Raw genomic sequence first — 23,823 nt, forward strand, 5'->3', positions numbered from 1 at the left:
GGCAACCGCTGCATCACCTCCTTACCCTCGGCCTCGATTTCCTTATCCACAAATGGCGAGCTCAGTACCATTTCCCAGGGTTCGTGCTCATTTAGAAATGTTGGCTAATATTACCCACGTGCAATCAGTTTGTGGTCACTCACATATTAGAAGACATTCCCCAAGGCTTGCATCAGCCTCGTGATAAGTGATACAGCACATTTTTCTTTTCGGCGGGCCTCTTCTTTCTACATTCTAAATAGAGTATGAACCGGCTAATTAATTAGGACTGAAAAAAAATTCCACTTGTGCCATCATCAGGAATGAAATCAGGTTTGAAACTAGAGCAATATAAAAACACTTAATTTTTTAGTCTATTGCAATTTTTAAGTCTTTTCTCATTTGGCAATAATAATTTTTCTTCCCCAATTACAAAGCTCACAGATGACGGCGTGAATACGTAATTTCTGTGTCCGTAGTAATTCTGTGTGGTGCTGAACAAATTAACCTGCATTTGTCATGTGATGGGGGGAGGGTGGGAACTAAGGGTTTAAAATAAATATAAGAAAGATGGCATGGGGCGCCTGGGTGGCTCAGTCGGTTAAGCGTCCGACTTCGGCTCAGGTCATGATCTCGCGGTCTGTGAGTTCGAGCCCCGCGTCAGGCTCTGTGCTGACAGCTCAGAGCCTGGAGCCTGTTTCAGATTCTGTGTCTCCCTCTCTCTGACCCTCCCCTGTTCATGCTCTGTCTCTCCCTGTCTCAAAAATAAATAAACGTTAAAAAAAAAAAAATTTAAGAAAAAAAAAAAAAAGATGGCAGACTAATCTATGTCCAAACAGTTACAATACTAAGGAAGCTCGGAGTTGAATGAACTTTTAAAGAATTTATTCTATGAAGAATAGACCAGGTGATGGCCACAGGCATGACAACTGGGGGTCTAAAACAAATAGAGAAAAGGTCTTTTTCATCACAAAAATCAAACTCTACTCCCAGTCCCTCCCTCAGGGTTTGTGTTGAGTTTCCAGACCCTGAAGCTCTCTATGAATAGTCAGCGTTCACTACTGTTAGGTAAATTCACCAAAATTCCATTCTTGTTAAAAATTGTGATGAACATTTCTGTGAAAGCTGGTGAAATCAGCTTTTTGGCCGGTCCCATTTTTCTGTTTCTCATCTTAGTAAAACTATCATCTGTTCGTAGGACACACCCATAAGCGAGGAAAACAAAGAATCCTAGCATTTAGTTTTTACATTGTCCCCATACTGAGGGCTAGTAGCCTTCGTGAAGCTTCGTGTGGGAGTAGAACGCTTCTTGATCCTGGAAGGTTTTTCCACAGATGCTGCAGGAGCAGCCCTCATCTTCCTTGTGCGAGCGACGGACGTGGCTGTCATGGGCGGCGTGGGATGCAAAAGATTTACCACAGTACTTGCATTTGAAGGGCTTCTCCCCTGAGTGCTGCCTGATATGCGTGCGGAGGATGCTGGAGGCAGTGAACCTCTGCAGAGAACAGACAGCAGAAGAAAAAGTAAATTTCCATCACCTGCACAGCCAACTAGACAAAGGGGTTAACGCCAACGTCACTGACCCTTAGTTCTCCAATAGATGAATCTGGGTTTTAAGGCTATAGAGCACTCTTCGTCAACAGTAGCGGTCTCAATAACAAAAGGACATGACAGACATGAGGCTCAGGACCCTGTGTATAAACAAGCAATTCCAATGCAGGTGGACCCAGGACCACACCAAGAGAACGTGCATTAGAGGAGTAGTTCGTATTGGCCACGGTCTTGCATAAAACAGTATCCTATTGGTTTCTTCTTTTTTTAAAGATTTTATTTTTAGGATATCTCTCCACCCAACACAAGGCTTGAATTTATAACCCCACGACCAAGAGTCGCACGCTCCACGGACCGAGCCAGCCAGGCACCCCAGTGTCTTCTTTTTGTAAACTTAAAACGTTTTCAGGTGATTGCTTACTCACAGGCAGTCTTAAGAAATATTAGAGATTCTGTGTACCTTTTACAGAGTTTCCCTCAGTGGTACCTCTTGGAGAACTACGGTACAGTATCACAACCAGGATTCTGATGTTGGTAGTGAAGATACAGAACAATTTTATCATGACGACCCCTCACGTTGCCCTTTTAGGGCCATACTGATCCCTCTCACTCCCACTTTTTTCTTTTCAGCCCTAACAACCGCTAACTGTTCATTTTTGAGGCTGGTGTGTGGACAACAGCTCATGCCGTTTCTATTGCCGGGTAGCTCTCCCTGGTGTGGATGTGCCCAGTCTGTTCAATCACTTACCCGTTGAAGGACATCTGGGTTGTTTCCGGTGTGGGTTCTCATGAATAAAGCTGCTACAAGCATTTGTGCACAGGTTTTTGTGTAAAGATATAAACCTTCATGTCTAAGGTAAGTGACCAGGAGGACAACTGCTGGGTTGTATGGCAGTTACCAAGTTTAGTTTTTAGTGAAACTGCCAAATTTTTTCAGAATGGTTGTCACATTTTAGATCCCCAAGTACTTTGCTGTGTTTACGTATCTTTTCTTGGCCACTTCTGTTCTTTCCCTCATTCATTTCAGTACCACTTGTCACCTTCAAGTGGTATATTAGAGACGTAATGACTTCATTTTGGGGTCCATTGACTGTGATATAAAACACTGGTTAAACCGGTGACCTCGGATTTGGGGGGCTGAGAGAGAAGCACTAGACAACAGGGTGTCTGGGCACATGTGGAGTTGGGTCACTGCCTAGTCAGGTTCATAAGCTGTCCCTGCCTGAACACCCACACATGGTCAGTCTTCATCAGCTTAAGTAACTGAAGTCTAATGTGTCAACTGGGAGGCCAAATATTTAGTTCCCTTTCAGAACATCTCTCAGTACCAGGTTAGTTAGAAGTTACAAGGTAGGGATCAGAGTAAGAACTCCAGAAACAGAATGTGTTGTGGAGTTATTCTGACCCTGCTCTGGAAATCCTGGACAGAATTTATTCCTCAGGAGAGGCTGCTTTTTTCACACAAATCCATGGTCACCTTCCTTCAGTTTGTGCTGGCTCCACATGGTCTACTTCTGGCTCAGCCTCATTTCGCCATGTTGATTATGACCATTCTATTGACCCACAATTTCTTGGCCAGTAGGTTTCCCCAAGTCTGGTGCGCTCAATGTTTTATCCTTCTGTGGGAGGTTTAGACGTCCCCCTAAGACAGCCTATATTCCTTTTATGGCTTTATTATATAAAACTGATGACAGGATCAATCTATTCCTATGCAATAGGACTTGCTGCAATGATGGAAATGTTGTGTCCGTGCTATCCAATTTGGTGGTCAGCAGCCACATGGGGCTATTGAGCACTTGAAATGTGCATAGTGCAACCAAATTACTGAACTTTCCATTTTACTTCATTTTTATTAAATTAAATAGCCACATATGGTTAATGGCTCACTAAGCATTGGGCAGCACAGATGTTTATCATCAAAACAGGACATGAGATGTTTTGGTATAATTTCTAAAGCATGGTCAAACCATTGTTTCTATTCCAGCAACTCCTAACTACATATTTACATATTTGTGTCTTCATTTTAATCATTCAATATTCTGTATAATGTACATTAGATTCCATTTCAGCAATGTTGCTCTAGAAAGATAGAGGAGTTTGTGCTCTTTAATATTAGGTAATTGTGTCTGCAATCATCAGGGCTGTCTGTAAATCAGGGGTGTATTTCTTTAAAAAAAAGGATTTTTTAAGTTTATTTATTTAAGTAATCTCTACATCTAACATGGGGCTCGAACTCCGACTCAAACATCAAGAGTCGTATGTTCTACCGACTGAATCCAGACAACCCTGCGGGGTGTGTTTCATTACACGTGACCCAAATGCCAACTTGGCAGTAGGAGATCGTGTCTGATCATCTTAAGCAAACTGGAACATATTTAGGGGTGGAAATGGGGTTTGGGCTGATGATGGACTAACCAAGAACTCCTTATAAGCCAGGCTTTATGCTTCAAGTTCTTAGCCATGAACATCCAAACAGGGCTCAAGGCAGATCCCTTGGAAGGAGATTCCATTTACCTTTGTGCAGTATACACACTGGTATGGTCTGTCTCCAGAGTGGACTCTCGTGTGTTTGTTTAGGCTGGAAGACTGAGAGAAACATTTCCCACACGTAGAACACTAAGGTGTAAAAGAAACATGCAGTTAAAAATCACGTCTTCATTTTACCATTATGTTTATCTGGGAGTAAGAGGTAAAATATTCTATTTATCTTGCGTATGTCTGTAGGCAGAGGATCAAGTAGACTCAGGCTGAGGGATCTAATTAAAGTAGTAGAAAGACGACCCAGGGCTACATCGGAAGAATCTGGAAGCATGAGTTCTGGTCCAGAGCCTGCTCAATGCTGTGGCTTTCCATAATTCCTCTAAAGTCTCTGGCTGTCAGCTGCTTCAGATGTACAAAGTGGGAAGTGAACAGGAAGAGAAGACTGAATTAGTCCTGCTCTGTCAACAAGTAGCTGTGTGACCAGAGCAAGTCAGTTAAACTTGGACCCTTTGTCTCCTGCTTTTCTTGATGGGCACCACCCAGTTAATTCAACAAGTATTTATGGAGTACCTACTATGTGCTCGACACTTTGCTAGAGACAAGGAGCTAAAAAGCTAGTGGGTGTGGTGATGATTATGGAGCCCCAGATGGCAACACAGGTGGCAGGTGGTCTGAGACACATTGTACCTACAAAAAAGTACCAGTTTGGGAGTCCAGTGAAAGCATGTGATGCAGCATGTGTTCACCTGCTGTCAAAGGTTCATGTCGTTTCTCTGTGCTCTTGACCCTCATGACAACTGCTGAATCTTCTCTAGGATCCCGAACCAGGTAAAGGAACATATTTTGCCTCCACGCCCTGGTCCTCAGGTGTGCTTATGTGCACATATCTACCTTATGGGGTAGATTTTATTTATTTTATTTATTTATTTTTTTTTTTAAAGAAATGTTTTTCAAATTTACAACCTTTTTTTTTTTTTTTAACGTTTTATTTTTTATTTTTGAGACAGAGAGAGACAGAGCATGAACGGGGGAGGGTCAGAGAGAGGGAGACACAGAATCTGAAACAGGCTCCAGGCTCTGAGCTGTCAGCCCAGAGCCCGATGCGGGGCTCGAACTCACGGACCGCAAGATCATGACCTGAGCCGAAGTCGGCCGCTTAACTGATTGAGCCACCCAGGCGACCCTGGGGTAGATTTTAAAAGTCTTCTCTAACTTTTCTGTGCTGTTTGAGGTTTTAATAATGAGCATTTGTTATCATTACTACGATTGCTAGCACAAAAAGTCAAGTGTTTGAGTTAATACTACAAAAAAGAACAGATCAAATATAAAGACTAAATACATGATTTGGAAAATAAGATTAGGGGACTCTGAGAATGGGGAGCAAAAAAAATTAAAAGTTAAGCCTGGGTGGCTCAGTCCATGAGCCTAGGGTCGTGGGATTGAGCCCCACGTCAGGCTCCATGATCAGCTTAAGATTTTCTCTCTCTTAGCCCCTCTCCCCTGCTCAGTGTGCTCTCTCTCTATAAATTAAAAACAAGCAAACAACAACAACAACAACAAAACTTCAGAAAAAAGAACAAAAATGTTAAGCACAAGGAGGTAGCTAGTATTTGGCCAAAAGAAGTTCCAGGAGAAAATAAAGATCTAGAAGACATAATAATCAAAGAATGAACAAGAAAATTCCTTTCAGTTTAGGACTTATGCCTTCAAATGGAAAGACTACTTTGTACTTCACTGATTACAAAGCAGGACAAAAAGAAAAAGACATCCAACTTGGCACGTTCTGTTAAAATTTTAGAACTCCAGGGGCACGTGGGTGGCTCAGTTGGTTAAGCGTCTGACTTAGGTCATGCTCAGGTCATGATCTCACAGTCTGTGGGTTCAAGCCCCATGTCGGGCTCTGTGCTGACAGCTCAGAGCCTGGAGCCTGCTTCACATTCTGTCTCCCTCTGTCTCTGCCCCTCCTCCACTCACACTCTGTCTCTCTCTCTTAAAGATGAATAAACGTTAAAAAAAAAAAAAAATTAAAAAAAATTTTTCAGAACTCCAAAGATAAATAACAAATTCCATAAAGAAAAAACACAGTTATTTATAAATAATCAAGAACCAGATAGATATCAAATGATAAGAGTAAATGGAAAGATGCCTTGAAGGTTTTTGAAAATTGGAAATCAAGAAAGAAGAGTGAGATGTAAAAATCAGTGGAACTAATTCAGAAAGGTGATGAAAACTATCCAAAAATGACAGTTCACAGGCCTAGAAAGCACCTGGTTCAAATCTGAATAAGCTCCATGAAGAATGCTTTCAACAAGGATGTAAATATCATTTTACACAATTAAGAAACTATATTTACCTCTTGTAATTAGAAATCCCAGCAAAAACAAAAAGCTTAGGGGGAAGTCAAAAACAAAATACAAAGAAAGTAAAAAGTCTGGCATAATTTTGAGCAATTGATAGACTATAAGCAACGATGCTTTCTGGAAAAATAAAGCCTTCACTCCATTGGTCAGGAATTTTAGGAGGTTGGAGAGGGCTGAGATCCCAAATTCACGTATAAACTTTTGGGACTCATTGTTATGAACTACAGGGATTTCCTCTGTCATTTATTTGTGTTCTTCATTAATTTTGCTCGACAAATTATGTGAAAAGGAGGTACATTTAGGTTTTAAATGCTGGATATAGGGGTGACAATACAGGGTTTTTCATTTTTGGTTGTACACTCAGCATCTTCTAATTGTCATTGTTTTTCAGAAACTGGTTGGTTTTTAAAAAAAAAAATTATTTATCTTAAGTTCTGCAGGTATGTTTCACCAGAGATATTTTTTCCCCTTCTTTTCAACTTAAATTAAATGTTTTGTTCAAGTTTTTGAAAAAATTAAATGTATTTTATCACCTTAGAAGTTCAGTACTCAAACTTAAGTATATAAAATAAAGAAAACTAAAAAAAGCATTAAAAAATGCTTACCAGTAAAAATTAGAAAAGGAGTGCCATGAGAAATTCAGGTTGACATACTTAGAATGCAGCTAGATACATGCTTCGTGAGCTCAGGTCAGAGCTCTTGGCCAGGGATGGACATCCAAGGTGAAATGCTACTTATAGTCATAATAAAAGAGACAAGACCACTCAGGGAGAGTTTGCAAAGAGAAGATCACTAAAGAAGAATTGTAGGAACACTGAGGACACAGGACTCATCCTCTTCTATTGCCAGTTTAAAAAATGATTCTTTCTCCACTCTACCATAAAACCCAACTCCTCACTTCACTCTGACCAGCTTCCATGCCTTCTTTCTCGTCTCTGTCATCTACTGACAGCCTGGTCTATGGTCCCTCAGTCTCAGAGATGGCAGCACCTGTGGTACCTGGGTGGCTCAGTTGGTTAAGCAACTGACTTTGGCTCAGATCATGATCTCACATTCATGAATTCAAGCCCCACATCAGCTCTCTGCTCTCAGCACAGAGACTTCAGATCAGATCCTATCTCCCTCTCTCTGCCCCTCTCCTCGTGCACACGCACGCGCGCGCGCACACACACACACACCTCTCTCAAAAATAAATAAACATTAAAAAAAAAAAGATGGCAGCATCCGAGTACAGCTTCTCCACTCAAACCCCGACTCAAGACCAACACCGTCCTCAGAGTTTAAGCAAATGACCTAGCCAACTTTCTAGCAGAAATATCTTGATCGAGCTCTGATAACCTTTTCTTCGATTCTTTTTAGTGAAAAACAAAAACAAATCCGATAGCTTCTCCTTTGTTAACCAACACCCTCTCTGGTCTTGTGGCTGCAGCAAATCTGACAAACAGCCCAAATGGTGTATCTCATCAGCTGTAAGATCCACCATTACTTTTTGTGCTAACAAAGAAAATGCCACCAATTGGAATGGTGGCATATCGTCACTTGTTGAACACACTCCAATTTCAGGAACATAAAGATGTGAAAAAACTCCAACCCAGAACTGATACAATATAGCTTGTAAAACATTATTACTAAAACATGTAGCAATAGAAATCTTTTCCAAGGACATAAATTGATAAATCACAAGACAAATACAATGTGCCAATAAAATATAGTTTAAACATTTAGACCACATTAATTAAAATGCAAAGTAAAGCAAGATACCGTTTCCGTCTATCATAATGACAATGTAAAGAAGGACAGTAGCATTGCAGGAGACCTGGTGCTGCCTACTACATACACAAGCCCCCACCCGGGGCGGGACTACAAATCGACACATTCTCTGGAAGACAGTTTAGTGCCTCGATTAAAGAGCCTTCAAATTGTACACACCCTTTGACCCAGTTTTTCTACTTCTAGGAATCTATCCCAAAGAAATCATCAGACATGGATAACAGAGATAATGATTTGTATATAATATTGTTCACCACAGCAGCACTGGGGGGAAAAAAATCACAAAGCAGAAGACTGGTTAAATCAATGATAGCACATCCATCTAATATATACTGATGCCGCCATTACTATGTTTATAAATGACTCATGATACTGTGTTAAGTCAGAAAACTAGCCTCAGAATATCCCCAAGTATGTTAAAAATACGTAAATGTACACATACACATAGAGAAAAACATTACACCTTAAATGTCTTAACTTGGGTCATGGCATATCAGGAGGCTTTTGTTTTGTCCAAAATATATTTACCAAACATACATTCTTTTCCCACGTTAAACAGTAAAAATTAGAAATAAATTTATCACTTTTTAAAATGTTTATTTTGAGAGAGAGCATGAACGAGCACGAGAAGGGGAGGAGGGGCAGAGAGAGAGAGAGAGAGAGAGAGAGAGAGAGAGAGAGAATCCCAAGCAGGCTCTGTGCTGCCAGCACAGAGCCTGACATGGGGCTTGAACTAATGAACCTTGAGATCATGACCTGAGCTGAACTCAAGAGTCAGCCGCTTAACCAACTAAGCCACCCAGGCACCCCAGTAATTTCACTGTCTTATACTTCAAATGTTCTTAGAATCCTGGTAAGTATGTGCTTTTCTGTGGGAAGTGGTATTTGGAGGGGACTGGGTTGGTGTGGACATCTTTGTAGATCTGGACCACCAAGGGGTTGTTGAAAACTAATTGTGTTAAATGTCTTTTGTCGAGCAAGATAACACATGATTATTGTAAAAATCCTCAAACTTTCTAGGAGTAAGTAATATAGTGACTGGGATTTCCCTGCAAGCTTAGCCGTGAACAGGTAAGATCCACCAGTGGGGGAAGATAAGGGCAGTTTTATGAAGATTACTCTCACTTTTCAAGTGAACAGAACTGGGACTCTGGGGTCGCTCAGGTGGTAGCCTCATCAGCCAGTTCGACAGGGCTGGGAGCCACACCCATGTCTGTCTGCACCTAAGTCCCATCCTTTCTTCTAAACAGGCTCAATGGTGCATGCACTTTTTTTCACCAAGTCCGGCAGAGCAACCAGATATCCGGAATAGCAGAAAATGGCTCCCTATGGCCATTGTTGCTTTTCTTCCTGACAAAATCCTTGGCATGCCACAGATGCCTTCCATTCTTTGGGCCATGCCTCTGCCTCATCCTTATCTACAATGGTCAATATGCCTGCACAGATGATGGAACAACGTACAGTGATCTAAAAGCACATGCCAGGCTCCTTCTTGCTCGGAACATCTCGACCCTCTCCCTCTCCTCAACCAACTCTGCCTCTGACATAAATCAGACATCCCCTTGTCCTTCTAGACTGGCTCAAGGCCACCTCTTCTGTGAGGCCTTTCATAACCCACGTCTCCAGGTAGAAGTGGACACCCTTCCTTTGTGTCCTCTCAACCTCATGCATCCGTTCTAGCACTGTGACGCGGTAGCTCCTGTCTGCCCCTCCACGGCACGTCCCTTTCTTCACAGACCCTACATCGTCAGGCACGGTGTCCCAGCAACTCACATCCAGGGGACCCTCACTGTGTCTTCAGGGGTTTGAGAAAGGAGCAGGAAAGCAATGTGAGTAACGGGCCACCCATCATTCGTCGCCGGACTTCTTACCTTGTGAGGCCGGTGCTTCTCATGCACGTGAAGGACGTGGATCCGGAGCCGGTCCCGCTTCTCAAAGGATCGTGTGCAGAGAGAGCAGGGAAATTTCCTGTCACCCTTGTCCACACAAGGGGTGTATTTGAGGTGCTTATCTCTGTAATATTTGTAGGTAAATACTTTTCCACATCTTTCACATCTGTAGCCTTCTGTAGACTCTGTCAAACACAGGAGGATAAGTGCCAGGGGCTTTGTCAGCTACCTTCCCTCATTCTTATTTCCTCCAGCAGGATTAAAAAAAAAAAATGTTTTTTCATGTTTATTTATTTTTGAGAGAGAGACACACACACACACACACACACACATAACGTGAGTGGGGGAGGGGCAGAGAGAGAGGGAGACACAGAATCCAAAGCAGGCTCCAGGCTCTGACCTGTCAGCACAGAGCCCGATGAGGGGATCGAACTCATGAACCATGAGATCATGACCTGAGCCGAAGTCAGACACTTAACAGACTCAGCCACCCAGGCGGCCCTCTCCAACAGGATTTTTTAAAAAACGTTTTATCACAGAATACTTTAAACATATACTTAATCAAACTAATGCACTAACAATCCCCCATGCACTCAACACCAAGCTTTGACAACGATCAACTTATAGCCAATTTTGTTTTCATTTAGATCACTTCCCTCTGTGACTATTTCAATACTAATTATCATTTGGTTCATAAATGCCTCAAACTGCAATCTTTAAAATATAATACTTTTAAAAAGTAGTAAACGTATTGTCGTTGTCATGCCTAAACAATGAACTCTTACTCCTTAAAGAAATACATATGTGTATACACGTATGTTTAATTACTTTCCAATCAGTTCGATCAGGGTTTGAAGTCTTCATGTTTTCCATGCTTTGCTATGTTTCTCCAGTCTATTAATTTAGTCCTGCCTCCAGCCCTATTTAAGAGCAGTTCAATCCGAAAGTTCTTTTTATTTATTTTTTAATTTTTTTAGCGTTTATCTATTTTTTAAAGAGAGACAGAGCTTGAGCATGGGAGGCGCAAGGAGAGAGGAAGACAGAATGTGAAGCATGCTCCAGGCTCTGAGCTGTCAGCACAGAGCCTGACTCGGGGCTTGAACTCATGAACTATGAGATCATGACCTGAGCTGACGTCGGACACTTAAGCGACTGAGCCACTCAGGTGCCCCTCGACACCACAGTTCTTGAAGCCACTTCTGACTGGCACGTGTTACAAGGCTGGGTTAATATACCAAAACATACCTATCGTGTCCCTTTCAGATCAGCCCAAGCTCTAAGTTCAAAGCAGTTCACCTCAGGCCATGATGGACACCAATTGCTTACTTCCTAGGCTTCACAAGAGCTGCTCCATTTGGCCCCTTTTATGAAGTCTTAGGCATTTGTTTAGCTCACAGTTTACTTCTCTGAACCTTTGGAAAAGATTCCAGAGCTAGAACCAACATGTATGGAGTAAGGCTGACAATATCTTGCCTTCCCTTGTATTTATAGGGTTACCATGATGATTAATTTAATCCTATCATTTATTGAGTTCTTACCAAAGAGTGATACTATCACTGAGTGATACACAAGATCCAGAAAGGTAAATCTGTTTTTATCAATGAAGGGAGGGGGAGAGAGGTTAGAGAGGGTTCAGCCGACTCTAGCAAGGGAGGTCCCAGGTCCAGGGGTGTCTATGTGTTGGGGGGAGAGGAGGGGACAGGGGCCACCTACAAAAGCCTCCCTGCTGAGGACACTCTGGATTCCAGAGGATCAAGTGGCTTTGACTGTGAATGCATCACTGAGACCTCATTGTCTGGCCCCAGAGAGAAAGAGAGAAGGGCCAGGAATAAGTATATGCAGGAGTCTGTAGATGGAAATCTTTTTAGCATCAGGACAGCAGGGAAGCTATCCATCAGGGGCTTTGTTAGTTGACAACTACCTCCCAGGCACGTTTAACAGGTGGCTAAGGAAATAAACCATTCATTAAGTAAATAACCAGGAAGGCAACCGCCATCCCCAGGATGGTCCACCGCCTGGCACGTCTATCACTTTCATTGAGGTGCTAATACTCTCAGAAGTCCCTTGCTGGGATGGTTTTAGCTCAGCACTAGAATTTTCATTGGTCAGAATGGCCTGGCCTTCCTGCTTCCTACGGTGGGAAGAGAGGGTCTACAAGACTGGATCAGTGACCTTTACAAATCAAAGCACTAGAGCACACCAAAATTCAGAATAATGGTTCGATAGGGAGTCTGCATGAGAACAACCACTTAGGCAAAAATAAGACTCCACCTTTGCTAACTAATTAGGGCTCACCTGTCTGCATTTTCTGCTCAGGTCTTTGGAAATTTAACTTAACCTGATAACTTCATCCTGTTCCCTTTCCTTCTTCATCCTCCCCACCCCCACTCCCCAACCTCAGTCAACTCCTCTTTTTAGCCAAGGGGTTTTCCAGTCTCGACAATGCTACTTTCTGCCCCTCCACAGTTTAGAGTTTGGTAACAATTAAGAGCTGTCTTCACATTCCACACCTCCATCCCCCAAAACACACACTCCACAGGCTTGCATACTCAAATAACCCGCCCACATAGGGTCCAGACTCTTCCCTCCCACTCAAGACTTTAAAGGGGGAAGGAAGTTCCCATCATTCCTCACCAAAAGACTTTGAGGAAAAGTTCTTTGACAGGACAGAAGAATTTCGATTTTTCTTTCCTTTTTAATCCTATTCAAAACTATTCATTAACAGAAAACAAATTAATTCATCCATAATTCTTTCCAACAAATTAAGCTGTTTACCAATTTCCTTCCATACACTGTCCCAAATATATTATTTTAACCCCATTTACTATCATAAGCCCTCATCCTTCCCTGTTCCTTATCACCAGATGGGGATTTCTGATTTCTGCATATTATTCTATATGTTAATATATCACCATTTACATAACAATTACTCTACTATTGAACATTTAGGTTGTTTGTGATTTTTCATTAATAGGGACGGTTCCATTGTAAAAACCTTCCTGGGCAAAGCTTGCCCTTCTGGACCATTTTCTGAAGACAAATTTCCAGAAGCGTATTACTGAGAAATCGAAAGTTATGATCATTGTAATAGCCAATAATAGTGTTAAATACTTTTTCAAAAAGATGATTGTATCTTGTGAGTTATTGAGCATGTGTATATTTTCTCAAATGTATTCTTCAGTTTTATTTCAAAAACAATCAGTACATTTTGGAAGTCTTTCTGGAAGACTTCCCTAAGTATGAAGTAAGTGTGAGGTCCACGGACTTTAGAGAGTCCCACCATCTCACCACCACCCCCGACTTTACCCCCACACTATCCGCTCATTGGGGTAGCAGGAAGATAGATGGTTTACCCAACTGATTCCGAGAGGCCCTCATAATTTGGACTCTTGAAACAAGAGCCTGTTCATTATTCACTTCCTAATCCCAGTGAGCGTGTCCTTCCCCCTGGCTTCCCTATTCCCCAAAGCCAAATTTCCTTCCCTCTCCCAGCCTAACACACCCTATATTTCCTTCCACCTCTAAGCAGCTTTCCCTGCATTAGTCCTAATGTCTTCTGCTTCCCTTCAATACACACTAAGATCCAGGAGAAAGGGATATGAAGGTGTTGAGGATTATTTCCTGCACCAAAGGGTCTATGTTTGCAAGGGAAATGAGCACGCATACAATCACTGTATTGTGTGATGAATGCAAATGTACTTCTTTTTTTCTAACTGTTACTTATCACACTTATTATAACATAATAAGGTGGTCTTCCACCCTATTATATACATTTTGCATTTAACTCATCCCACCCACCAGATCGGGATTCCCAAGCTTTTGTGTATGTAAAAATCACTCAGAGAATTTGCAAATCCCAGAGGCTCATCCCCAGATAGTGGGTTGGTGGTTCTCTGGCTCCTCAACCTTCTCATGTGGTCCAGGGGCCAACAGCATCAGCCTCCCCAGGAAGCTTGATAGAAATGCAGAATCTTAGGTCGTCCCAGCCCTGAATGAGAATCTGCATCTTTCCAAGATCCCCAGGTAGTCAACACCCACATTAAAATCTGAGAGTGAGAGTCTAACTCAATACTTCTCCAAGGGGAGGAAGATCCACAGTAGGAAATATATTTTATATTTGAGACTCAGTATACCACACATCTCCACTTGTAATCAAACTTCACCAAACAATACTTGAGATTCACATCGATATTTTCTATTCTACTCTATTCTAATTTTTTTTTTTTCTTTAAAGATGGTCTAAACCACTAAATTGATTTCCCACATTAAGATACTGCAACCCCTACTTGAAAAACACTGCTCTAAGAGCTTTGATGGAGTCATCAGCTGTGTTAGCCTGAGCAGAGATGAATCAGAAACTGGCTCACCTAGGGAAGAAGTTGCATCCATGTATTTGGCCTTTATTTACTTTTTCCTCTGAGAGGAGGTGATGGGGAAGAAGAAAAGGTTTCCTTGTGAATATTAGTAGCCTCAGCAGCTGTGGAAAGATAAGGGCATTTTCCTTTCGCTGGGTAGTGCCCCCCTTGTTAGAGACATCCTCAGTTTAGTCTCCCCTGTATTAGCCTCTGCGAAGGGGGCGCCCCGCCAAGTCAGCGGGGATGCTGCAGGAGGGTGTGGTTCATGTGCCAAGTCCTTCTACTAGAAGAGCCTCACTGGGAAAGGCAAAGGCGTGCACTCACCTTCAGAGGGCCCAGGCGCCGGCTTCCCCTGCTCTGTGACCTGAAGGCTCATGGGAATGTCCAAAAACTTTTCATAGCAGTCTCCATACCACACAAGGAGCTCTTGGTTCTGGCAGATATCCTTGCAGCTCTCGTAAAATATCTGCCCCTGACACTGCACCGCAACCAGGTTCTGCTCCTTGGGGAAACGGGCGCAGTTGACGTAGGCCATCCAGTTCCCCGCACCTCCTTTTCCATCTATGAAGTGGCTCAAATGACCATCTTCGAAGATCTAAAAAAAATGAAACGTAAAGTTTAAAATGCGCTTTTTCTTTGTGCCTAACCTATAAAATTACTTATTAAAATTTATAGTCCAAATCTCATGCTTGAGTCCACTGAATATACTTATTATTAACATTATTAAGCTCAAATAGATGTATTAGCTTATCTCTATCGGTGCTGTGACATTCTTAAAGGTTCTTACTTTCATCACTTTAATTTCCAAATTTCTATAGTATCTTAATTCCATAAGCAGAGAAAAGGGGAACTAGAGAAGTTTGCATTTAATTCCCAACTTAAAGACAACCAATTAGTTTTGTGCTTTTTCCCAACCTGGTTGTCATGCATGTAATTCTTTCTCTGCTCTTGGCAATTCCACAGTCTCCAATGTTTTGTTGTTATCAGCAACCTTGTGATTAACATCTTCCACAGGGTCTGAATTTCAGATTACACTCCTGCCCTATATTCCTAGAAGTAGGAATTCAGGGTCAAGGGGAGGTACCTGATATATTCTAACAAACTGTGGAGTCCTACCAACATGCCCCAAACACAGTCAAGAGTATCAGTTTTTAAAAACCCATAGCTAATTTCATAGGCAGATGATATCAAATTTAAAAATTTGTTTTTATTCTCTTTGGCATATTCTCAGCAGCACTGTATAACATTTAAACCATTTGGTTTTGCCCATAAACAAAGATAAATATTAACTCTTCAATATGTATATTCCATTGATAATCTTCACAGATTAAAACAATTTAAGGCATCAGGAAACACAAAGAATTCACTTAGAGGTGCTATCTTAATGGAGTGAATATCTACCTTTCCTTCTCTCTCTTTTTTTTAAGTTTATTTATTTATTTTGAGAGAGAGAAAGAGAGAGAGAGAGAAAGTGAGAACACGAGCTGCGGAGGGGTAGAGAGAGGGGGCAGAGGATCCGAAGCAGGCTCTGCACTGATGCAGGGGCTTGAACCCACAAACCGTGAGATCATGACCTGAGCGGAAGTCAGAAGCTCAGCCAACTGAGCCACCCAGGCGTCTCTCTTCCCTTCTCTTTATACTGTAAAACAGGCAGCACAGAAGCAGAGTGACCCCCTCCCACGGGGCCAGAAGCTGACACTGTTCTCCACTGGCTTCATTTCCCACTTTGTCAACCCACCAGAAGCATATTTATTTACCTCCCACATCAGAGAATTGTCTCCATAGGTCTTGACTTCACTGGCGTTGACCACTTTACCTTGAAAGGGTCCAAATCTGACTCCTTTGGCAACAAGGCTACTGCAGAATACACCAAAATGCCGCACCTCACCAAACATCGTCTGCTTGAGGCAGAGACCTAGGGGAAAAGCCCGAGGCAGGAAAGCCAATGAGGCAACTGACTGCATTACATCAGGACAGAAACCCAAGCCAGAGGCCCTGCTTACCTTCTGGTAGTTGAAGGGAGTCTTTATCCAGAGTTCGACAAAGAGAATCAGATCCTAGAAAAGGGGTTAAGATTTTATTTTTCATAAGGTGTTTCCCTCCCTACTTCTTAGAGGTAACCATTATCCTTAGTTTAATGTTGATTTATCCTTTATATTTTTCCTGCTCCTTTTACGTATAAAATCTCTCCTTTGAGACTCAGAACAGCCCCTGCAAGGTTATGTAATTAACCCCGTTCTGCAAATTTAAAGAACTTGAGAAGCAGAGATAATGCTGATTTTGAATAAGGTGGAGATAGATAGATGGCTAAACTGGGACTCCCAGTATGAATTGCGTGAGGCCCTAGTGGAGCTACCTTGCATTATCCCGGTAGAATCTGATCCCAGCTGACATCCACTATGTGAGCCATGTCTCTCTTCTCCCTCCTCCACTAAAGCCAACCTTAGGAATCAAGCATGAAAGCAAGTACAGCCTCAGAAGTGAGGGCTCCATCCTGATGGGAAATATCCACACTTCCCCGCTGGACTTGAGCCGTCTCATATCCACCTTGAAGTGCTCCTTCCCCACTCCTCCTCCCATCTCTATTCCCATCCAACCCGACTCCTGCCCATCCAACCCGACTCCTGCCCGACGTGACCACCTTTACCAGAGCCGTCCGTGGGGACCAGGAAACCGGAAACCGCGTGGTGCAGAGGGGCTGAGTGATCCAGGCTGGGAATGACCCCGAACAGAACTAAGTGCAGGTCCTCCTGGGTGAAGTGGTAGCGGTGAGATGACTTCCCTTGTTGGTTCAGGGGTTTGGAGCCCTCCTCAGACCGCTTGCTGGGGGAGCAAGATAATAACTGGGAGGTCTTCACCCCCTCAGGGAACAGGGAAGCATTCACAGCCGGCGGCGGCATTAAAATTTCAGGTCCACAGCACTGGCCACTGTCACTTCGGCCACCAGTATGGCCCAAGTCTTCACCGGTGGCGCCTGCATACTCGCGGCTGCTGTTGAGGAAGTGCGGCACCTCTCTGGGGAGGTGGGGAATTGGGGACCACGGTGGCAGCTTGCTGTAGCAGGGCAGGTCGTAGAGCGGCTCCCTCTGCAGAGCCAGGCTGGTGCTCAGCAAGAGAGGCGCGGGCCGGAAGGCAAAGGGGGGCATAGCGTGGGTTGCAGTCACGGCGGCCTCCAGCTGCGGGAAAGGTTGGAAATCTTCCTCCGCAGCGGTTAGCATGTTCGCATAGTGGCCATAGGGCGAGAAAGGCGTGTAGTAGGCGTCCAGGTGTTGGGGGCCGCCCTGGAGCCTCTCAGGAGGATAGCACATCTTGCCCTGGGGTCCGGCCTCACCTGGCCGCCGCAGAGCCATCCTGGGGGCACAGCGCGCGGCGGGTCTGCGGGAAAGCAAGCGCAGCCGAGTGAGGTGCGCAGGGCGCTGCGACCCTGCTCCTCCCTGCCTACCCTCTATCATCCGAGCTAGCCCCGGGTCGAAGGGAATCGCCTAAACCTCCCAACTCGATCTCGCAAGCCCTACCCCACAAACAAAACAAAACAAAACAAAACAGAACAAAACCGCAATGCAAACAAACACACAAAACCCCAAACGAAAATCTTCCGGGATCTTGCTCCACTCCAAGTTCCTGGTAAGAGTCGCTTTTGCCTTCCCTCTCCAAACGCACCCCGACCAAGCACAGATGGTTTCCAACAACCTACTCTCTACATCTCGCCCCAAACCCGGCTCCTGCAAATTTTAAGTTCCCTCTTCCGCCTTCTCCGTCCAACGAAAGTCTTTTACAGGGTGGGTTGGAGCCCCCAGACCCTCCCACTCCCGGGGCCGCGGCCCGAGCGCAAGGCCGTGGTGCGCTTTGGGGCAGGCGGCAGCTCCAGGCGCTCCTGGGTCCCCAGCAGTCAGGGAATAGTCAAGGGCCCCCAGCCCGTGAGCGCAGAAACAGACGAGCTCCCCAAACCCGGACGCAGGTCGGGGAGGCCTTCGCTCCACGATTCTCGGCTCTGACCCCTCGGACCCAGGAGCCCGGGCTGCCGAGGAGGAGGAGGGCGCCACCTTCGGCTCCCCTCGGAGCTCCGCAGCGGGCGCCGGGTTTGCCACATGGCCGAGTCCCGCCACATTCCCCAAGTCCCTGTGGGAACTCTGGTCACTCCACCTGCGGGTTTAGGGAACCTGGGTCGAGTCCCAGGCCAAGTGGGAGAGAAGCCTCGGCAGCTACCGCTCCCACCCCGAAAGGATGGAGTTTTAATGGACACAAGTTCACCAAGGCCGAGGAATGGAACCCCTTCAGGGCCGGCGGGGCTCGAGGGCAAGATCAATGAGCCCAATAAGGAAACCCAGCAGGGTCGTGACTCCGAAATTAAAGAACACGGGGTCAGGAGAAGAGGTCAGCCACGACGAGGGCATCTGCCTGTCTCCTCCTAAGCCCCCAAAGGCGCTCGGCTCTTGGCCTCCCCTGACCGCGAGGATATGCCACTCGGGGGTTGAAAGCCACTTAAGGAGTGAAAGCCCCAAGAGGGCAAAAAGGCCACCCAAGACGAGCTGCGCTCGCGCCCGCTTCCTGCGCTCCCCAGCCTCCCCGGCTGACGACGGCCCCGGGCCACAGCGGCGCCCCAGCCCGGCACCCACCTTCAAGAGCGCCGCCGCCAGTCGAGCGCCTCCAGGACCCTGAGGGCGGCGCAGGCTCCGCACTGGTAGGCGACGGGCGGGTCGGGAGGGTCGAGCGGGGTTTAAGAGGGCGGCGGGCGGGCGGGGCCGCGGGGCATAGAGAGGGCGAGGGTGGGGAAGGGACGCGGCCCACGCAGGTCTCCGGCGGGTCTCGGGCGGGTCTCCTCCCCGCCCACCGCAGCCATTGGACGAGGCTCCACTAGCCCTCCAGTCCCCTGGGGTCGCGTGTTTAACTCCTCAGGTCTCCAACCCCTCCCGGGACCCTGCCAGAGCGCTCGCCCTCCGCTCTGCCGCTGGCACTATTGCCCCTCCAGGCTTGCCGGGAGGGGGAGCAAAAAGCCTGGGCCGGAGTTGCCGAGGGTCCCAGATAAGCCCCCGGGTGCACACGCCAACCCCGAGCTCGCCCGGTAAGGCTGCGACCCGCGTCCCGGGGTCTCGCCTCTGCCTCTCGGCTTTGAGCTCTCAAGAACTGCGCCCGGCCGAAGACGGCGTCAAGCCCCGAGGACCAAGGGGACTTTTACCCCTGATACCTCGTGGGGAGCCTAGCACCGCCCTAAGGGCTGGGAAGCGGCGCCTCGCGGATCCCGGGTGGGTGCAGCTGGACGCGGTGGGCTCGGCGTCCGGGACGCCTCCGAAGTGCCCGGGGGGTCGTTTAGCCCTCTTTGGGGAGTTTATTTCTCCAGTAACTTCGGATGTGGGAGCTCCGGCCCCCCGCTCCGCCACGGCTGCCCCCGCGGAAGGCTCGCGACCTCGGATGCACCGGTCCCTGGAAAGCAAGGTCCAGACCCATACCTGGCGCTCAAAGACCGCACCTTTCTTCTCCGGGCCGGCCATTTAGGGAAAGAAAGGAGCACTTAGGCCCATTCACATTCACATGGAAGCATCTAGGGTGGGAGAGAAACCCTTGTAATGCCCGGTGATCTTGGCCAGGTTCCCCGCCACTCCGGCCCGCTGCTTCTTTGCAAAATGGGGCGTATACCCTCCCGCCGGGGCTGGCCTTGGGTGGGTTACTAAAGGGGGAGGGCAGGAAAGGAGGAAACGTCTAGCCGGCCACGAGACGCCGCGACAGGTCCCAAAGCTGGCGGAGGAGAGTGACCTGTGGCCGAGCGCGTAGCTTCCTCCGTGACCGCCCCTACCTTCGCGAGCAGCAGCAGCGGGGCGGGCGCCTTTGCAGCCCGCACGAGCCGTGCGGCGGGACGGAAGGCAGGCGCGGGACCCCGCGGCCTTCGTGGGCCCCGCCGGCTGCCGCGCCCACGTGCGGGGTGGGCTCACGGCGCCGCGCTCGGCGAGGCCCGCTCTGCCCGGGTGCAGACCGGTTTGCAGGCGCACGGGGATCCGAGATGAGAGAGCGGTACTTGCGCCTCCCAGATGGGAAGACTAGGAGCTCAGGGTTTCCCTTCTCTCCTCGTGCTGCCTCAATACTCCGGTTCTTAAGAGAGCTTGGCTACCAGTCTGAGCAAGTGAAGAGTGCCCGACGAATCTTTTCTCAAGGGACAGCAAGCAGCTCCAGGGAGGAACTTGGACTTGGAAAAGCCGAGTGAGTCCTGCTGCCGGCTTCCCTCGGGAGGCATGCCAGCCCCAGGACTCCACTCCCCACTTGTGTTACTCCATCTTCCCTCGTCCCAGACGTCACCTGTAGGATTTAAAGACGGGCGCCGACACTTGGGTGGTCTGGGGATGGCAGGTCCTCGGGAGGCCATTTTCCAGTGCAGCCACTCACCGGTTGTAGCTTTATTTCAGCAGAAGCAACATGAACCTTACCCTCAAGTCTAGTTATGCAAATAATCTAGAGTTTAATAAGACATTAAACAAAAATTAAGGTTGCTGGTTTAGAGTAATCGATAAATAGTAGGAGTCCTTGACGGCCTCCCTACTCTCGAAGGTAAAACTGATTAGTAGCTTTGTTTATTCCCTACCCCCATTCTTCTTGTTAAAAATACCGTACTTTTATTTCTTTAAATTTTTTGGTTATGTTTATTTTTGAGAGGAGAAAGAGAGAAATAGAGAGCATGAGTGGAGGAGGGGCAGAGAGGGCGGCATGGAATCTGAAGCAGACTCCAGGCTCTGAGCTGTCAGCACAGAGCCCCACAGGGGGCTCGAACTCACAAACCGTGAGATCATGACCTGAGCCGGTCAATCGCTTAACCAAACCCATTGAGCCACCCAGGCGCCCCTTAAAAATTTTTTAATGCTTATTTATTTGTGAGAGAGAGTGAGAGAGAAAGAAATATCATACTTTTAAGTTGTGTTTATATATGTAGCATTTTTTTTAACAAAATGAGATTATATTTTATACTTCTGGGTAGCTTTGTCTCACTATCAGTGAAATAGATAGTGGCTCCTATCAGTACATTAGGATTCACTACATTCCTTCTAATGGCTGCACACTACAGAAATTCATTTTGTTTTTCAGCCTTGTCTGGAAAGGTATTTAAGTTGTTCTCAGTTTTTCAATGCTTCAAACAACTTCTGGGAACATTATTACACAAATACATATTTTTGTTGCTGTGCGTGTAAAATAAATACCTAGGTGTGAAATTGCTGGATCCACAGGTATCAACATTGAACATTTTGATAGGTATTTGAGTTGTATCGATTTATACCTCCACCAAGAATGAGTGCAAATGCCTTGCTCCTCCACACCCTCATCTAATACTGAATATTGCCAGTCCTTTAAAGCTATCTTTCACGTGACACGTGGTACCTTATTTTAATTTGCTCTTAGTCATTTATCCAATGAACTTCCTGAATCCCTAGATATTGATGAGCCGGGTACCAAGCCAGACACAGGGAATACAATTTTGTTTTGTTTTGTTTTCTACTTTAAGAAAAAAAATTTTTTTTTTTTTTTTTTTTTTTTAATTTACATCCAAGTTAGGTAGCATATAGTGAAACAATGATTGCAGGAGTAGATTCCTCAATGCCCCTTACTCATTTAACCCCCCCCCCCCCTTAATCCCTCCAGATATCCTGTTTGTTCTCCATATTTAAGAGTCTCTTATGTTCTGTCCACCTCCCTGGTTTTTTTTTTAATTTTTTAAAATGTTTATTTATTTTTGAAGGAGAGAGAGATAGAATGTGAGTGGGGGAGGGGCAGAGAGAGAGGGAGAGAGACAGAATCTGAAGCAGGCTCCAGGCTCTGAGCTGTCAGCACATAGCCCAATGCAGGACTTGAACTCAGAAACTTGAACTCAGATCATGACCTGAGCTGCAGTCAGATGCTCAACCGACTGAGCCACCCAGGCGCCCCTTACCTCCGTGTTTTTATATTATTTTTATATCTAGATATGTATGGTCATCTGTTTAGTATCTTAAAGTTCTCATATGAGTGAAGTCATGTGATATTTGTCTTTCTCTGACTAATTTTGCTTAGCATAATACCCTCTAGTTCCATTCATGTAGTTGCAAATGGCAAGATTTCATTCTTTTTGATTGCCCAGTAATACTCCATTATATATATATACCACATCTACTTTATCCATTCATCCATCCATGGACATTTGGGGTCTTTCCATACTTTGGCTATTGTTGATAGTGCTGCTATAAACATTGGGGTGTGTGTGCCCCTTTGAAACAGCACACCTGTATCCCTTGGAGAAATACCTAGTAGTGCCATTGCTGAGTCATAGGGTAGTTCTGTTTTTAATTTTTTGAGGAACCTCTATACTGTTTTCCAGAGTGGCCGCACCAGCTTGCATTCCTACCAACAATGCAAAAGAGATCCTCTTTCTCTGCATCCTCGCCAACATGTGTTGTTGCCTGAGTTGTTAATGTGAGCCATTCTGACAGGTGTGAGGTGGTATCTCAGTGTGTTTTTGATTTGTATTTCCCTCAGGATGAGTGATGTTGAACATTTTTTCATGTGTCGGTTGGCCATCTGGATGTCTTCTTTGGAGAAGTGTCTATTCATGTCTTTTGCCCATTTCTTCACTGGATTATTTGCTTTTCAGGTGTTGAGGTTGATAAATTCTTTTATTTTTAATTTTTTTTTAACGTTTATTTATTTTTGAGACAGAGAGAGACAGAGCATGAACAGGGGAGGGTCAGAGAGAGGGAGACACAGACTCCGAAACAGGCTCCAGGCTCTGAGCGGTCAGCACAGAGCCCGACACGGGGCTGGAACTCACGGGCCGCGAGATCATGACCTGAGCTGAAGTCGGCCGCTCAACCGACTGAGCTACCCAGGCGCCCCAAGGTTGGTAAATTCTTTATAGGTTTTGGGTACCAACCCTTTATCTGATACGTTGTTTGCAAATATCTTCTCCCATTCTGTTGGTTGCCTTTTAGTTTTGCTGATTGTTTCCTTTGTTGTGCAGAAGCTTTTTATTTTGATGAGGTCCCAATAGTTCATTTTTGCTTTTGTTTTTTTTTTTTATTTTTATTTTTTAACATTTATTTATTTTTGAGACAGAGAGAGACAGAGCATGAACAGGGGAGGGTCAGAGAGAGGGAGACACAAAATCTGAAACAGGCTCCAGGCTCTGAGCTGTCAGCACAGAGCCCGACGCAGGGTCCGAACCCATGGACCGTAAGATCATGACCTGAGCCGAAGTCGGCCCCTTAACCGACTGAGCCACCCAGGCGCCCCCATTTTTGCTTTTGTTTCCCTTGCCTCTGGAGACGTGTTGAGGAAGAAATGTTTATATATGAATATATATATGAGTTTTTTCTTCCTTTCTTTATTCATATATATATGAATTTATTTTTATTTTTATTTTGGGGGGGAGGCCACCCGGGGAAGGCCCTTGCTTTGCATGTTAGTGTGCTAAGGGCTCTCTGTGGG

The 23,823-nt window shown here is 45.5% G+C and overlaps 1 protein-coding gene across 1 annotated transcript; it reads right to left on the reverse strand.

Moving 5' to 3' along the window:
- Positions 1-1,246: 1,246 nt before the first annotated feature.
- On the reverse strand, positions 1,247-17,837 carry PRDM14 (PR/SET domain 14). Its single transcript, XM_019453182.2, has 7 exons — positions 17,033-17,837; positions 16,389-16,442; positions 16,143-16,300; positions 14,710-14,980; positions 10,013-10,215; positions 4,045-4,146; positions 1,247-1,474 (listed from the first exon to the last, which is right to left on the reverse strand). Exons 1-7 carry the CDS (start codon positions 17,835-17,837, stop codon positions 1,247-1,249), a joined length of 1,821 nt encoding a protein of 606 aa, XP_019308727.2.
- Between the last annotated feature and the right edge of the window lie 5,986 nt (positions 17,838-23,823).

Source organism: Panthera pardus, unplaced genomic scaffold, assembly GCF_024362965.1.
Source record: "Panthera pardus isolate Hobbes unplaced genomic scaffold, ASM2436296v1 HiC_scaffold_7, whole genome shotgun sequence".
In the NCBI taxonomy this organism is placed as follows: domain Eukaryota; kingdom Metazoa; phylum Chordata; class Mammalia; order Carnivora; family Felidae; genus Panthera; species Panthera pardus.

What these genes read in the sequence shown, in the direction of transcription:
- PRDM14 (XM_019453182.2), bottom strand. Translation starts at nt 17,837, where the DNA reads ATGATAGAGGGTAGGCAGGGAGGAGCAGGGTCGCAGCGCCCTGCGCAC. An exon ending in ACAATTCTCTGATGTGGGAG is followed by an intron (nt 14,981 to 16,142) that starts GTAAATAAATAT and finishes CATTTTTTTTAG; the next exon opens with ATCTTCGAAGATGGTCATTT. An exon ending in AGTGTGTATACTGCACAAAG is followed by an intron (nt 1,475 to 4,044) that starts GTAAATGGAATC and finishes TGTTCTCTGCAG; the next exon opens with AGGTTCACTGCCTCCAGCAT.